At 38.6% G+C, this 18,449-nt stretch overlaps 2 protein-coding genes across 7 annotated transcripts in view; both read left to right on the top strand.

The window, feature by feature from the left end:
* Window positions 1-7,280, top strand: part of lingo3a (leucine rich repeat and Ig domain containing 3a) — a 34,003-nt gene extending 26,723 nt beyond the window's left edge. For both annotated transcript variants that reach the window (XM_019270237.2, XM_019270238.2), the window contains one exon: window positions 1,670-7,280. In XM_019270237.2, coding sequence (XP_019125782.1) covers window positions 1,731-3,563 — 1,833 coding nt within the window. In that variant the 5' untranslated portion in view covers window positions 1,670-1,730 and the 3' untranslated portion in view covers window positions 3,564-7,280. The remainder of the gene's footprint in view (window positions 1-1,669) is intronic.
* Window positions 7,281-10,291: 3,011 nt separating this feature from the next.
* Window positions 10,292-18,449, top strand: part of atp8b3 (ATPase phospholipid transporting 8B3) — a 41,137-nt gene continuing 32,979 nt past the window's right edge. For 4 of the 5 annotated variants that reach the window (XM_027290188.1, XM_027290187.1, XM_027290185.1 and 1 more), the window contains exon 1: window positions 17,131-17,259. The gene's annotated coding sequence lies outside the window, so the exon portion shown is untranslated. Of the gene's footprint in view, window positions 10,495-17,130; window positions 17,260-18,449 lie in introns of those variants that run through there. The other variant, XM_027290186.1, reaches the window with a different exon arrangement.

Genomic DNA, 18,449 nt, shown 5'->3' with positions numbered 1-18,449 from the left:
CATCCTTATGGCCCGTTTTTTGCATGTATTATGTATTATGAATGTAGGGTGCTTCTCCTGCTGTCTGCTGTCATCTGTTGCTAAGTTCCTATTGCTAGTCTGCCTTCATGTAACTGCATGCATGTTGTTTATTGTGGTTTAGTTTTTAATGAGTCAAACTTGATTTATGTAGTTTGAACACTGCACATGCTTTTTGCTATAGCTATGTTGTCTTATTTATCTATCTCTATTTCTATTAACATTAATACAACATTTAATAGTTTTGTATGTGCATTAGCATTGGGAACCACTGTGTTGAATGTTTAAATAGTGACAATGTAGCGTAAGGGTGTCCTGAATAATGTTTCTGCTAATATTTTCTTGCTATTATATTAAGCATGCTTATACATCTCAATAGCTTGTAATTTCAGTCGTATATTCTATTTTTATCTATTGTAGTCTCTGTCCAGAGACTACAGATGAAAAATAGCCCCTTGGCTAAGTCGGGCACATTTGTATAATGTTTTATTAATGTGCACTGTCGCTGTTAAATAAAACAAACAAACAAATATTAATTAATTAATTAATTTTGTAAGTGTTACGCCATACCTCCACACAGTGTTGCTTTATTTTAGTGACATAATCTACGCATATTGTAGGTCGGGGACCTCCTATGATTTATGAACCAGTAAGAGTCAATTATTATGATGTTATGGAATATGTTTTCTGGAGTTACTTTTCATCCCACCAGTTGGTATTTCACAATGGGTTTATAAAGGGATTACCCCTCTGCTGTCAACATCCACCAGCAGATGGAGGGGTGGAGAGAGGGGAATTGTGCATGTGTATGTTTGCGTGTGTCATATGAAACCCATAGGCAGGTCAGGCTAGGCAAGGTCCTCTCATGGTAAGCCTCATGCCTCAGAGACTTATGCAGATAATGTGATGGACTGAATTATTGTGAAGCACTGAGTCGTAGCCTTATGCTATGGTGAGTGACCCTGTCAGGCCGAGACACTATATACTGGATGTGCTTTGCTATATGTCTGTAGATTGGATTGTTCATATTTAATTCAGCCTCTTTGCATGCTGATATTTCTTCCTACAGAGCAGTAAAACATTTTTTATTCATATTCTCTATTCTCTACATAAATGGACCCCGCTGTTTGCTGTTAAAGGCTATTGAGAGCCTGCAATTGTTTTCCTTTTTCATGCATTTTAAGATGCCTCACATGAGGTCTTATGAACACAATAGATTTTCAATTTTCCTGTTTTCATTTACAATGCATGAAATAGCTAGAGAGCAAAACAGCCATTAGATATAAAATTGACTCATAGCTATTAGGGGAATTCTCTTTGTGTGCGCGCTGGCATATGATTTAAAAACCTGACTGCTTCCAAGGCACAGACGGCCATTGTAAATTGAACAGTTTCAAATGAATACAGACCCAGTCCTTGGAGGATTATCTTGGGGCTCTAGGTTTAATTTCACTGCTGTGCTGGGTCAATTAGAGTTTGTAATTGTAATTCCACCCATTTAGAGTGTTTGATCACTGCTGTTGAAGGGGAATTGAGTTCAATTAATTTGTCTCACTGTCTGTTTCTTTGTCTCTCTCTCTCAATCTTTCTGGCCTCCTATTTGCCTTTCCCATTTCCTTTTCTTCTTCCCGTTCTTTCTCTGGTTTCTCAGGTGTCTGGCCCAGTGATTCAACCCCAGACAGGAGCAGGAGGAAGCGGTAGAAAGGAGGGCCATGGGGGTGAAGTTGGCCCAGGACGTCAGCTGGCTCCTGCCTTTCCTGTTCTTGCTACTGATGATCACAGTGTCACCCATCCAGGGTCAAGCATGTCCCCAGCGTTGTGAGTGTATTTCAAAACTCAAGACTGTGTCCTGTTATGGTAAACGTCTGTCCGCTCTGCCAGATGGCATCCCACTGGACACCAAGATCCTGGACCTAAGTGGGAATAAACTTCGCTGGGTAGAGCATGGTGACCTGCTTCCCTATCAACGTCTTGAAAAGCTGGATCTGAGTGAGAACATGATCAGTGTCCTGGAACCAAATGCTTTTTCTAGTCTCCAGAACTTACAGTCACTTTCACTTAAGGGTAACCAATTGAAACTGGTCCCAATGGGGGCTTTCTCACGTCTCTCCAACCTAACTTCACTGGACCTCAGTGGGAATAAGATTGTGATTCTGCTGGACTTTACTTTCCAAGACCTGAAAAGTCTAAAAAACCTGGAAGTTGGAGACAATGATTTGGTTTATATTTCAAATAAGGCCTTTCTGGGTCTCGTGGGGCTGAGGGAGCTGACCATTGAGAGGTGCAACTTGACCTCTGTGTCCAGCCAGTCTTTGTCTTACCTGCATAATCTGGTGACTCTGAGGCTTCGCTACCTCAGTATCTCCGCCTTAGAGGACCAGAACTTCCGTAAGCTGGGAAACCTGAGGGGCCTCGAGATTGATCACTGGCCCTTTTTAGAGTATATTTCACCTCACAGCCTGCAGGGTCTGAACTTATCTTGGCTGTCTATTACACACACCAACATCACCACTGTGCCCACCTCTGCCCTACGCAGTCTGGCTCACCTCACCAGCCTCAACCTCTCCTACAACCCTATCTCTGTGTTGGAGTCCTGGGCTCTGCGGGACCTCATTAGGCTGAAGGACCTGCATCTGGTCAACACAAACCTGATGGTAGTGCAGCCATATGCGCTGGGTGGTCTAAGGCAAATCCGCCTTCTTAACCTCTCCACTAACGGCCTAGTGACGCTGGAAGAGGGGGCCTTTCAGTCTGTCAACACCCTAGAGACACTGCGTTTGGATGGAAACCCTCTGGCCTGCGACTGCCGCTTGCTTTGGATCCTTCAGCGTAGGAAGACCCTCAATTTTGACGGTGCTTCCCCAATGTGTGTGACTCCTGTCGAGGTACAGGGACGGGCCCTTAACGCTTTCTCTGATTCGGCTCTCTTTGATCACTTTACTTGCCAGAAGCCCAAAATCCGCAATAGGAAACTGCAGCAGATAACTGCCCGTGAGGGGCAGGTCGTGTCTTTCATTTGCAGAGCAGAAGGTGAGCCAACACCAGTCATATTCTGGATCTCTCCTCAACGCCGCCGCATCACCACAAAGAGCAGCGGTCGCCTAACTGTGTTACCAGAAGGCACATTAGAGATTCGGTACGCCCAGGTAACAGATAGTGGAACCTACATTTGCATAGCCAGCAATGCTGGTGGAAATGACACCTACTTTGCCACACTTACAGTCAGTGGGCTGCCACTAGATGCAGCCCTTATGGCCAATCGCACTTACTATGCTGGGGACCTTAATGACACAAATCTGAATGACACCAGAGTCTTCTTGAAGTTTACTCTGGACCTCAAGACCATACTCATATCCACAGCTATGGGCTGTATCATGTTCCTGGGGGTAGTCCTCTTCTGTTTCATCCTGCTGTTTGTGTGGAGTCGAGGAAGAGGGCAGCACAAGAACAATTTCTCAGTGGAATATTCCTTCAGAAAAGTGGATGGACCCGCTGCCAGTGGAGGACAGGGTGGGGCACGCAAGTTCAACATGAAAATGATTTGATTATTCGGATCTGTTCCTCTCATTAGTATTATTTCCCTATTTCCCTGATGGTGTTTACAAGCAGTCTCCAGCGATTGGACAAGATGCTGGAATGGATGTTATCGCTTGGAAAACTTTATTTATAGGACACTTTATTGAGACATGGTTTTGTTATTGAAACTACTGTACATATAAGAAAAAAAGGGAAATCTGTATGGATTTGATATATTTCTATTGCTTTGTTGTGTGTTCATATTATTGTGCAGAGGAAAGCTGGGTTATAGTTAAAGATGTCTCAAAATGTTGAATAGACTGTTAAAAGACCAAGCAACAAAAGCACTCAGAGTCCCACCAGTCTTTAACCTCTACAAAGCTCTTGCCAACTCCATCTTCTTCCCTACCAGGAACTCTGTCCTCTTCATCTTTAAAGGACTTCACCTCTCTGCTCCGTCTGAGGTGATTCAAGCCCTATATCTCCAAACTCATGAATACATTACAACAGGGTGGTGCTCAGTGAATGCCAAGGACTTGCCAATGTTTATTTGAATAGTTCCAGCTATATACTGCATATTTAGACTTATTTACAGTCAGGACGTTAGAGCACTATTACAAACTAATTATAGAGGCTCTGCTTTTTTGCTGATGGTAGATTTGTACAGAATACTCTAGACACAAAGAGACTACTCTCTGCAACACTGCCAATTTGACCGTAAAGCACCATTTAATGTCAATGCAATGCTGTGGTAGAGAGAAGTTACCTCTCATTGGATACCACGAAAAGTTGGTCAAAGTCATTTTCAAACAGAAATGGGACTCTACAGGTTAAGCTACAATTAAAGGACCCAATGCACATTTGTGTGGTGACAAATCAGTACAGATGCACACTTGTTAGTTAAGGTTTCCATTGTTGTCTATTCAGTACACACTGTACAAGACTCCTACCCTCTTGGTCTGTATGTAAAAGAGAAATGCATGTACAGAGTTGGCTTCCTACTTTGAATAACGTGTATTATTTGTAAATTGAACATTTGTTGGGGTGCAGTCATCCCAAAGTTAAATAGATCACACTGTATAGGTAGGATATATACTGTATAAGATGTATTATATATTTTGTAATTATTGACATTGAAATCCTTGTGGTTGTTTATAGTACTGTTGAGTGAGTTTTTCTGTTCTACTGTAATTATACTCTTAAAGTCTCTTTTTCAAATGAGTGATATCCAGTCCAGAGCTTTTACAGTTCTCACCTGATCATGTCATCAGATAGACGTTGCACTGAGACGTGCCTGTTCGCTCCCTGAGCTCACACAACAAAATCATGAAGGGCGTTTAAATCAGGTTTCAGTTCACTTGCCTATTTTTGGATGTAAGTGACAATGGGGAGGCTTGGCTGACCAGCAGGAGGAAGGAGTTAAGTGGCTTCTCATCAGGACCTTGTTGTGTTCGAGACACGTAGGGATAAATGCTAATGTGATAAAGACCTTGCTGACTGAAACAAAGGTCATAATGAAACTGAGCCAGAGAGGAGGAGGAGGTGGAGCTGAGGTATTATAAGACACCTATTAAAAGACACTGATACTATATTCCAAAAGGGTGACTTATAACAATATATGCCTCATAAAATAGCTGTATAACATTTTAGAAAAGTGATTATGAAGGTGATCTATTCAGTATTAAGATAATCGTTTAATCTGGAATTAAGAAATTGTTATTGTGTAAGTGTTTTACAATGACAAAAGGGTGTTTCTGCATTCCCTAATGCAACAAGCTAAAATATTTACTCATATATTGATGAATAGTTTCTACTACAGAGAATGTAATGCAAAGTTTTAGGCAGTCGCAGCAACATAAATGTGAATGTGTAGGTGTTGGGCCTTGCGCAGCGTCTGTGGTAGTTTTAATACTAGATAAAAAACTGGGGACATTAAGACCAGTTTCCATCATAAATACAGACACAATTTGGAGGAAGTGAAAAAAACAAGTGAACCTCTCATACTACTCTAACCTCAAGGTTTATCTCTTGATCTGTGGGCTTAGCTTTGGGAACCAACACCACCCAGATCAGAAATCAGCTCTTCCTGTTCAGCTTCAACTTCTGCAGATCTAACAGTGTTACAGTGGTGCCCTCTGTTGGATATACATGGTATGAATTATACACTATTACTAGCAATGTAATGAGTATGTAACCTCCCCAACCTTCAGACTAAGCAATTTCCATTTTCCCAGAGGAAAGTATAAAGTTGATGGAGTGCTGACCTGGATCCAGTAGTATTGGAGATTAATTCTTGAATGAACGTAACTCACATAGCAAACGTCTCTCCTCTTCTGCAGGTTGAAATAAACATCCACATATATGTTGTGCAACAAATTTTACATGCTAGATTTATAACTCGCAATGTTGAAATATTAATAATGAACTGTGAATATCTTACTGGACTGATCTGACATCAGTTAAGCTTCCTCTCTGCATTTTAGAAAACAATTGATGGTATTTTTCATTGTCCTTTACTGAATTCATCATGTAAATATAGAAAACCATTGTGTCTGGAAATTGTGCTAGACTGTTTTGTATTGTATTGTTTTATAAAAATGAAGCACACTGTTTATAAAGCATGCTATATTACCTGCTACGATGATGTCTTGTCCCCTGTCCCATTTTTTTATAGCAGTCATCTGGTCATTCAATCCTCAACAGTCTGAGAAGTCAACTGAGAGTCTACAATAAAAATGTGACCCTGTCACTGTGAAATTTTGTGTTGAAATGTTTTATTTTGATCTGTTTTCCTAGATATATTTTAATTCAAAACAATTCAGTTCAATTTACTCAGACAGGTGGATATCCTATTTACATTACATATAAGAGATATACTGCTTTGAACAGTGTTTGTTAAACTTTTTACACCTTGTCCCACCTCAGAAGATATTCATCTCTCTAACTCACCATCATGATAGTGTAGGCTGGCCCTGTTCAGCCACAGTTAACGCAAGATGCAGATCATGATAAGAGGCCTCTCCAGCTCCAGAACTAGAGCTACTTGGGTGTAAAAGAGGTTCTCCTGATTTGTAGTTCTTTTCCTATATATTATATTCACGTTTGAGCCATGATTGTAGTATTTTTAAACAAAATATGCTTGTCACAGGTTCCTCTAATGATACAGTATACTGCATAAACTGTATGACAGGAATTATTGTTCATTGTGTATGCATTTTTGGAAACACAAGCTATGAGAAGTAAGGTGATTGTATGAGAAGATTCGCATTCACATTTTGATGCTTTCTCGCACGTTTTCTTCATCATGACTGTTCAGGATGAATCATTTAGCTATAATGACTCTGTTTATTGTAATTATGTTAAATAAATGTTTTCACATTTATGTGCTGCTCATCATTTCAGTAATTTCTGTCATCATGACTACTTTCTAAGCCAAACTGGTGATCTAATATGCAGCTTGCACAATGTGGAAACTTGAAACCTACGCTGTAAATACTGAGACTGGACTTGATCATGGTCCAGTAGTTTAACTTTAGATTTAACATTAATTTGCATTATTTGTTGACGAAGATAAATATATAATTCTTAAGAAGTAAGACAACATTTTTAACAAGTTGTTTCCATTCATAAGTGTGTCTTTTAGGGTGTTCGGCCACCATGAGACTTCAAAACAGCTTCAGTGATGCTTGACGTCGATCAAGAACTTTTCTGGAAAGAACAACCCTCATTACATTGCTGTGATCCGGCACTACACACTACACATTTATTACTGTCATTATTGCTACCATATCTGCTACTGTGGTCATTTTATCATTCATTGTCATTTTGTCAGTCATTGTAATTGTACAATATGTTTGTGTTGATTTGTCCTGTACACGTGACATCCATTGCACGTCTGTCCGTCCTGGGAGAGGGATCCCTCCTCTGTGGCTCTTCCTGAGGTTTCTTCCACATTGTTAAAGGGTTTTTTGTGGGCAAGTTTTTCCTAACTCGAACCGAGGGTTTAAGGACAGAGGGTGTCACTTCCTGTACAGATTGTAAAGCCCTCTGAGGCAAATGTACTTTGTGACTTTGGGCTATACAAATAAAATTGATTTGATTTGATTTGATTACTCACTCACACAAGAACAGAAATGTTTTATCAAAAGATAAAGGTGATCACTCAAAAAAACTTTGTACTGAACCGCAGCGACCCTTCCTACTGAGAAGACCAAACAATACCAGGAAAATGTCTCCTCAAATCATAGCAGAACCACCAGCCTGCTCACTGCCGGGACTTGGGGGAGGGGGTCTGGTGTTCACACCTGAAGTGTTTATCCACCCACTTGACAGAAATATGGTAAAGAATGACTCATCTAAGGTAACACTTTGTTCCAGACCACTATAGACTTAGAATATGGTCTGGGCGCCTATAATCTCTTTCTTGTAATGAGTCACTTAGATCGTTACTTTCTCATCAACCATGATCAGTTTTATAAAATTAAATAATGTTTCACCCCTCTGTTTAAAATATAAACAAATAAAAACACATACAATATGAAAATAGACGCCACATTTGCATCCAAGTTAGACCTTTAAAAAAATGGAATTAGATTGGATTAGATTTCTCTTCCTTACCATAAATCACTGTGAGTGATTAATAATTTCAGTTTGTATGTAGATTTCAAAGTAATACACCTGAAACTCCCACCTACTTTGTACAGGATTGACTGTGGGCATCTCTGTAGAAGTGGTGATCAACATATGACACCAACATTTCAGATAAGCCACTGAAAGATGTGTCATCAACCAAGCATCAGACCGTGAAATGATCCTGATTATCACGAAACATTCAGATGAGTTTTTATTCAGTTAATAATGTCTGTTGCAGACAGTGATGGTAAAGTGCATGGTGTTCTCAAACTCTCCCTCAAGTGTATCTTTCATTTGGTTAACAGAGGAAATGAGGTCAGAATGCACTTTAACACAGACACACTCTACTTCTTCTTCACCAACACTATTTCCAATATACCAAGGGGAAATTGACGGGTTACAATGATGTAACACAATGTGTGAATGCGTGTGTGTGTGTGCATGTTTATGTGCAACATTTGTGTGTGGAGGTGATAATGACAGACTTTGTGTTACCATAATTAGAAACATCATAAAGGTAATGGTTAATAGTTACTGAACAAACATCATGTACACCTCATTGCAACAGGATATGATCTGCTTGCAGATCAGTGGATGCACCACAAACTATAATTTACAAACAGTTTTTCTCTGTTGTTAGGACATCTATATATTAACAATACTGCAAAAAGAAGTGTTTTTAATACACTTTTTCTCATTACACTAGCTGATGAATCATTCAAATCATCCAGTTTTCATTTTAAAGTTGTATAATACATCAGCTGAAGCTTGACATAAGTGAGAGCTATAGGTTTACCTAACTCTTATTATGACTTATTATGAACTCAGATGAGTTTTGGCTTCTGAAATCAGTGAGTAATTAGTTTCAACCCAGAAATTTCAGAGATGAGTGGTTATGAGCATCTGCCACATTAGCATGTTGTAGAGGACAAATGACAGTGTTTCATCTCACTCCAAAGCCACAGAATGCTGGGCATCACGTTACACCTTCAAATAGTATTAAACAGTGCATATGCTCTAATATGAACAACACATAGGAACAATGTAGAGTGCTGCATAAAGTTAAAGTTTTTACATTTCAGACTAGACTTGAAACAGAGGGGGGAAAATGCTGCATTTTGTTTGAAAATAGGTTCAAACCTGGCATGCCAAATCACACTTATGACCATTTAGAGTTGTAATATTCATATCTGTAAGTGGATAAACAGTGGATGAACAGGAACAACACTAGATCATTGTCATGGCTTCATAATATAACTAATTTGAATAAGGAACAATGCCAAGGGCTCATTGCTCTGGGCAATGCAGGCCTTAGAAAGTCTGTTTGAACTGAACAGTGTTTAAACAGATTATGAATTAATAGTATTTTATCATCCTTTTGTATTACACACATACCAGAATAAGATAAAGTGAGGTCAAACTCACATATGTTGCATTAAAAAATGTCTGGCCTTGGAGGGGAGCTCAGTTATGGATGTGGCATGTTAACTTTAGGGAAACATACTGAACCAGTATCATCAACACTGAAAAGGCAACTTTATTGTAGAACACAATGCAAATACACACACACATTAAGCATAATACAAAATGCATCCCTATTTTTTTTCGAGAAAGTTGGAGCAGGATTTTCTCAAAACTCTTTTAGAAACATATTTCAGCTTGTTAAATACTAATAAACTAATGACACACACACACAAACACAGTGTTGCTGCTTTGGACCTGCTGTAAAAGAGGATATGATACTGTAGCTTGATTATAAGTTTGGCCTGTGTAAGAGACAGGAATATCTAATGTGCGGGCTGTCAGACAAAGACAGTACGCTTCACATTAGCCCACAGATGGCTCGTTTGATCCACTAGCGGTATTGGTTTAACGAGTGACCCGGTTAAAGTGGCGACAATCAGACTGCGGTATCTGGGGTTGTTGTCATAGTTACGACAGCTGTTGAAAACAGGAAGACATGTAGCTGTCCACATGAATGCCTCTTTGTTTTTTGTTGTTTTGTTTTTGTTCTTTAACCAACAAATGTGTAAAAAAAAAAAAAAAAACATACCTAATTTGTCTTTGGTGTCTTTGTTTGACAGCTACAGTACTCTATTCCTGTTTCAACGGCTGTCGTAACCACGACAACCAAGCTAATGGTCGCTATTTAACATGGTCGCCCAATCAACCGAAACACCGGTAGAAGAGAAATTAACATACACCGTGCTAAAGAAAGTTTAAGTTCCCCTATAAGACGGCTGATTCTTTCAACATACACACAAAAACATGTTTGCAAATGTTCACAGTAAAAGACCAACACGACCCCCTTTTGTCTCCTCTACATTTGTAAGTATATCTCACTTATTTTTCCACAAACTTTAGACAAAATAAGATGATTATTTTTATTGTGAGCTAGCTACCCTGCACCAGTTTTTTTTTTTAGCAAGCTTCAGGCTAGCAGTTAGCATTGTGAAGTAGCTGTTTAACCTACAAAAAACGAGACAAATTCATTGTCATTTCACTTTGAACTCGATGGAAGAGAGGGTTGAGAAGGAAAGGGACGAATATACTAAATGTAATAACTTTTAATTGAATTAAATCAGTCGTTTGTAGGCTGTAGTTACCTGCCCAGACTAACAACAACTTGTAACTTCAGTGTCTACTCCTTAGCTTTAATTTAAGAAGAGTAGCTGAATAATATAAGAACACAATGTAGTAGTAGCATTTCTAAGGACTCGAGGTTTATAAAGGTATCTTTTGAGATAACTGTGTATTCCTCTTGTCAGTAAGTTAATCAATTAGTTTTGGCCATAACTGCAGCAGCTGATAAGGTATTACATAAATGCCCATAAACCTATAGAGTTGTATTACAAAACATTTAATCAGTAGTCAGCTGCTGTCTCAGTCCTGTGGTGCCTTTTGACTGTTTCTTTGAGTTTGTCTTTGAGCCAGCAGGTTTGGCTGTTTGCCTGAACAGCCACAATATGCCGTCAGCACTGTCAGGCAAAGGGCCAGAAACCTGCTGTAGGCTGAGGTGCTGATGAATCACAAACACACTGAAAGAAACAACAGGTGCCAACAAAGACTGCTAGGTTCTGTAACCCGAAAGCCTCTCTGCCTAAGGCTACACCATCTTAGGAATTGACCTTTGTGTTTGGGACACAGCTTTTATCTGCTTCTCTGTTTGGAAAGCAAGCAACATGATGATTGAGACATCAGTTTGTGGGTTGTGGAGGTAGAGCGGAGCCGTGCATGGTTTCTAATCTGTAAAAGAAAAAATAAAACAGTGTGTACAGTTTTTGGGGCTCTATACAGAAACAAAAATTAAATATATTATGCAGCAACTGTTTACTACTACTGCTATGAACATCGTATTTTTATTAGTGTAAAACACCTGAAAATAAGAATTCTCATATATATAAAATAAATGAGAAAGTAATGTGTGTGTGTGTGTGTGTGTGTGTGTGTATGTATGTATATATATATATATATATAATGCAGACAGTCTTGGAAATATATGGAACTCAATTTGAATATGAAATCTGAAACATTTCAGTCAAGGTGCACCATATAAGACTTATTTAACTTGAGCTTTTATTTGAGAGTAATGTCCCTGAGCTCACACAACAAAATCATGAAGGGCGTTTAAATCAGGTTTCAGTTCACTTGCCTATTTTTGGATGTAAGTGACAATGGGGGAGCTTGGCTGACCAGCAGGAGGAAGGAGTTAAGTGGCTTCTCCATCAGGACCTCGTTGTGTTTCGAGACACGTAGGGATAAATGCTAATGTGATAAAGACCTGCTGACTGAAACAAAGTTCATAATGAAACTGAGCCAGAGAGGAGGAGGAGGTGGAGCGTAGGTATTATAAGACACCTATTAAAAGACACTGATACTATATTCCAAAGGGTGACTTATAACAATAATGCCTCATAAATAGCTGTATAACATTTTAGAAAAGTGATTATGAAGGTGATCTATTCAGTATAAGATAATCGTTTAATCTGGAATTAGAAATGTTATTGTGAAAGTTGTTTACAATGACAAAAGGGGGTTTTTCTGCATTCCTAATGCAAAGCTAAATATTTACTCATATGATGATATTTTCTACTACAGAGAATGTAATGCAAGTTTTAGGCAGTCGCAGCAACATAAATGTGAATGTGGAGTGTTGCGCCTTGCGCAGCGTCTGTGGTAGTTTTAATACTAGATAAAAAACTGGGGCATTAAGACCAGTTTCCATCAAAAACAGACACACATTTGGAGGAAGTGAAAAAAACAAGTGAACCTCTCATACACTCTAACCTCAAGGTTTATCTCTTGATCTGTGGGCTTAGCTTTGGGAACCAACACCACCCAGATCAGAAATCAGCTCTTCCTGTTCAAGCTTCACTTCTGCAGATAAACAGTGTACAGTGGTGCCTCTGTTGATACATGGTATGAATTATACACTATTACTAGCAATGTAATGAGTATGAACCTCCCAACCTCAGACAAGCAATTTCCATTTTCCCAGAGGAAAGTATAAAGTTGATGGAGTGCTGACCGGGATCCAGTAGTATTGAGATTAATTCTTGAATGAACGTAACCACATAGCAAACGTCTCTCCTCTTCTGCAGGTTGAAATAAACTCCCATAGAGTTGTGCAACAAATTTACATGCTAGATTTATAACTCGCAATGTGGAAATATTAAAATGAACTGTGATATCTTACTGGACTAGCTGACATCAGTTAAGCTTCCTCTTCGCATTTTAGAAAACAATTGATGGTATTTTTCTTGTCCTTTACTGAATTCACATGTAAATATAGAAAACCATGTGTCTGGAAATTGTGCTAGACTGTTTTGGTATTGTATTGTTTTAAAAAAATGAAGCACAACTGTTTTATAAAGCATGCTAATTAACCTGCTACGATGATGTCTTGTCCCCGGTCCCATTGTTATAGCAGTCATCTGGCATTCAATCCTCAAAAGTCTGAGAAGTCAACTGAGAGTCACAATAAAAATGTGACCCTGTCACTGTGAAATTTTGTGTTGAAATGTTTTATTTTGATCTGTTTTTCCTAGATATATTTTTTAATCAAACAATTCATTCAATTAACTCAGACAGGTGGATATCCTATTTACATTACATAAAGAGATATACTGCTTTGAACGTGTTTGTAAAACTTTTTACACCTTGTACCACCTCAGAAGATATTCATCTCTCTAACTCACCATCATGATAGTGTAGGCTGGCCCTGTTCAGCCACAGTTAAGCAAGAGCAGATCATGATAAGAGGCCTCTCCAGCTCCAGAACTAGAGCTACCTGGGTGTAAAAAGGTTCTCCTGATTTGTAGTTCTTTCCTATATATTTATTCACGTTTGACCATGATTGTAGTATTTTTAAACAAATGTGCTTGTCACAGGTTCCTCTAATGATACAGTATACTGCATAACTGTATGACAGAATATTGTTCATTGTGTATGCATTTTTGGAAACACAAGCTATGAGAAGTAAGGTGATTGTATGAGAAGATTCGCATCACATTTTGATGCTTTCTCGCACGTTTTCTCATCATGACTGTTCAGATGAATCATTTAGCTATAATACTGTTTTATTGTAATATGTTAAATAAATGTTTGTCACATTTATGTGCTGCTCATCATTTCAGTATTCCTGTCATCATGACTACTTTCTAAGCAAACTGGTGATCTAATATGCAGCTTGCACAATGTGGAAACTTGAAACCTACGCTGTAAATACTGAGACTGGACTTGATCAGGGTCCAGTAGTTTAACTTAGATTAACATTAATTGCATTATTTGTTGACGAAGATAAATAAATAATTCTAAGAAGTAAGACAACATTTTAACAAGTTGTTTCCATTCATAGTGTGTCTTTTAGGGTGTTCGGCCACATGAGACTTCAAAACAGCTCAGTGATGCTTGACGTCGATCAAGAACTTTTCTGGAAAGAACAACCCTCATTACATTGCTGTGATCCGGCACTACCACTACACATTTATTACTGTCATTATGCTACCATACTGCTACGTGGTCATTTTATTCATTCATTGTCATTTTGTCAGTCATTGGTAATTGACAATATGTTTGTGTTGATTTGTCCGTACACGTGACATCCATTGCACGTCTGTCCGTCCTGGGAGAGGATCCCTCCTCTGTGGCTCTTCCTGAGGTTCTTCCACATTTTTTCCCTGTTAAAGGTTTTTTGTGGGCAGTTTTCCTCACTCGAACCGAGGGTCTAAGGAAGAGGGTGCACTCCTGTACGATGTAACCCTCTGAGGCAAATGTACTTTGGACTTTGGCTATACAAAAAATTGATTTGATTTGATTTGATTACCACTCACACAAGAACAGAAATGTTTTATCAAAAGATAAAGGTGATCACTCAAAAAACTTTGTACTGACCGCAGCGACCCTCCTACTGAGAAGACCAAACAATACCAGGAAAATGTCTCCTCAAATCATAGCAGACCACCAGCCTGCTCACTGCCGGACTGGGGGAGGGGGTCTGGTGTTCACACCTGAAGTGTTTATCCACCCACTTGACAAAATATGGTAAGAATGACTCATCAAGGTAACACTTTGTTCCAGACCACTATAACTTAAATATGGTTGGGCGCCTATAATCTCTTTCTGTAAGGTCACTTAGATCGTTACTTCTCATCAACCATGATCAGTTTTATAAAAATTAATAATGTTTCACCCCTCTGTTTAAAATATAAACAAATAAAAACACATACATATGAAAAATAGACGCCACATTTGCATCCAAGTTAGACCTTTAAAAAAATGGAATTAGATTGGATTAGATTTCTCTTCCTTACCATAAATCACTGTGTGTATTAATAATTCAGTTGTTGTAGATTTCAAAGTAATACCATGAACTCACACCCACCTACTTTGTACAGATTGACTGTGGGCATCTCTGTAGAAGTGGTGATCAACATATGACACCAACATTTCAGATAAGCCACTGAAAGATGTGTCATCAGCCAAGCATCAACCGTGAAATGATCCTGATTATCACGAAACATTCAGATGAGTTTTTATCAGTTAATAAGTTCTGTTGCAGACAGTGATGGTAAAGTGCATGGTGTTCTCAAACTCTCCCTCAAGTGTCTTTCATTTGGTTAACAGAGGAAATGAGGTCGAAGGCACTTTAACACAGACACACCTACTCTTCTTCTCACCAACACTATTTCCAATATACCAAGGGGAAATTGACGGGTTACAATGATGTAACACAAGGTGAATGCGTGTGTGGGTGTGCATGTTTTGTGCAACATTTGTGTGTGTGGAGGTGATAATGACAGACTTTGTGTTACCATAATTAGAAACATCATAAAGGTAATGGTTATAGTTACTGAACAAACAGCTGTACCCTCATTGCAACAGGATATGATCTGCTTGCAGATCATGGAGGCACCCAAACTATAATTACAAACAGTTTTCTCTGTTGTTAGGACACATCTATATATTAACAATACTGCAAAAAGAAGTGTTTTAATACACTTTTTCTCATTACACTAGCTGATGAATCATTCAAATCATCCAGTTTTCATTTTAAAGTTGTATAATACATCAGCTGAAGCTTGACATAAGTGAGAGCTATAGGTTTACCATACTCTTATTATGACTTTTATGAACTCAGATGAGTTTTGGCTTCTGAATCAGTGAGTAATTAGTTTCAACCCGAATTTCAGAGATGAGTGGTTATGAGCATCTGCCACATTAGCATGTTGTAAGGACAAATGACAGTGTTTCATCTCACTCCAAAGCCACAGAATGCTGGGCATCACGTTACACCTTCAATAGATTAAACGTGCATATGCTCTAATATGAACAACACATAGGAACAATGTAGAGTGGCTCATAAAGTTAAAGTTTTACATTTCAGACTAGACTTGAAACAAGGGGAAATGCTGCATTTTGTTTGAAAATAGGTTCAAACCTGGCATGCCAAATCACTTATGACCATTTAGAGTTGTAATATTCATATCTGTAAGTGGATAAACAGTGGATGAACAGGAACAACACTAGATCATTGTCATGGCTTCATAATATAACTCATTTGAATAAGGAAAATGCCAAGGGCCATTGCTCTGGGCAATGCAGGCCTAGAAAGTCTGTTTGAACTGAACAGTGTTAAACAGATTATGAATTAATGGTATTTTTACATCCTTTGTATTACACACATAGCAGAATAAGATAAAGTGGATTCAAACCACATATGTTGCATTAAAAATGTCTGGCCTTGGAGGGGAGCTCAGTTATGGATATGGCATTGTAACTTTAGGGAAACATACTGAACCAGTATCATCAACACTGAAAAGGCAACTTATTGTAGAACACAATGCAAATACACACACACATTAAGCATAATACAAAATGCATCCCTATTTTTGTCGAGAAACTCTTTTAGAAACATATTTCAGCTTGTTAAATACTAAAAACTAATGACAACACACCAAACACAGTGTTGCTGCTTTGGACCTGCTGTAAAAGAGGATATGATACTGTAGCTTGATTATAAGTTTGGCCTGTGTAGAGACAGGAATACTAATGTGCGGGCTGTCAGACAAAGACGGTACGCTTCACATTAGCCCACAGAGTGCTCGTTTATCCACTGCGGTATTGGTTTAACGAGTGACCCGGTTAAGTGGCGACAATCAGACTGCGGTATCTGGGGTGTTGTCATAGTTACGACAGGCTGTTGAAAACAGGAAGACGTGTAGCTGTCCACATGAATGCCTCTTTGTTTTTTTTGTTTTTTTTTTGTGTTGTTTTGTTTTTGTTCTTTAACCAACAAATGTGTAAAAAAAAAAAAAAACATACCTAATTGTCTTTGGTGTCTTTGTTTGACAGCTACAGTACTCTATTCCTGTTTCAACGGCTGTCGTAACCACGACAACCAAGCTAATGGTCGCTATTTACATGGTCGCCCAATCAACCGAAACACCGGTAGAAGAGAATTAACATACACCGTGCTAAAGAAGGTTAAGTTCCCCTATAAGACGGCTAATTCTTTCAACATACACACAAAAACATGTTTGCAAATGTTCACAGTAAAAGACCAACACGGCCCCTTTTGTCTCCTCTACATTTGTAAGTATATCTCACTTTGTTTTTCACAAACTTTAGACAAAATAAGATGATTATTTTTATTGTGAGTTAGCTAACCTGCACCAGTTTTTTTTAGCAAGCTGTAGGCTAGCAGTTAGCATTGTGAAGTAGCGTCAACCTACAAAAAAACGAACAAATTCATTGTCATTTCACTTTGAACTGATGGAAGAGAGGGTTGAGAAGGAAAGGGCACAAATATACTAAATTAATAACTTTTAATTGAATAAATCATCGTTGCAGCTGTAGTTACCTGCCCAGACTAACAACAACTTGTAACTTCAGTGTCTACTCCTTCGCTTTAATTAAGAAGAATAGCTGAATAATATAAGAACACAATGTAGTAGTAGCATTTCTAAGGACTCAAGGTTTATAAAGGTATCTTTGAGATAACTGTGATTCCTCTTGTCACATAAGTTAATCAATTAGTTTTGGCCATAACTGCAGAGCTGATAAGGATACATAAATGCCCATAAACCTATAGAGTTGTTATACAAAACATTTAATCAGTAGTCAGCTGCTGTCTCAGTCCTGTGGTGCCTTTTGACGTTTCTTTGAGTTTGTCTTTGAGCCAGCGGTTTGGCTGTTTGCCTGAAAGCCACAAATGCCGTCAGCACTGTCAGGCAAAGGGCCAGAAACCTGCTGTAGGCTGAGGTGCTGATGAATCACAAACACACTGAAAGAAACAACAGGGCCAACAAAGACTGCTAGGTTCTGTAACCCAAAAGCCTCTGCTGCCAGGCTACACCATCTTAGGAATTGACCTTTCGTTTGGGTGACACAGCTTTTATCTGCTTCTCTGTTTGGAAAGCAAGCAACACTGATGATGAGACATCAGTTTGTGGGTTGTGGAGGTAGAGCGGAGCCGTGCATGGTTTCAATCTGTAAGAAAAAAAAAACAGTGTGTACAGTTTTTGGGGCTCTATACAGAAACAAAAATAAATATATATGCAGCAACTGTTTTACTACTATCTGCTAGGAACATCGTATTTTTATTAGTGTAAAACACCTGAAAATAGAATTCTCATATATATAAAAAAAATGAGAAAGTAATTGTGTGTGTGTTGTGGTGTGTGTGTGTGGTGTAGTATGTATGATATATATATAGATATATATATATAATAAATAATATGTGTGGGTGTGTGTGTGTGGTGTATGGATGTGTAGGTAGGTAA

This window comes from Larimichthys crocea, chromosome XVII, assembly GCF_000972845.2.
Source record: "Larimichthys crocea isolate SSNF chromosome XVII, L_crocea_2.0, whole genome shotgun sequence".
Classification (NCBI taxonomy): Eukaryota; Metazoa; Chordata; class Actinopteri; family Sciaenidae; genus Larimichthys; species Larimichthys crocea.
Note: the sequence above shows the minus strand (reverse complement) of the source record. Positions and strands in the feature narration are given on the sequence as shown.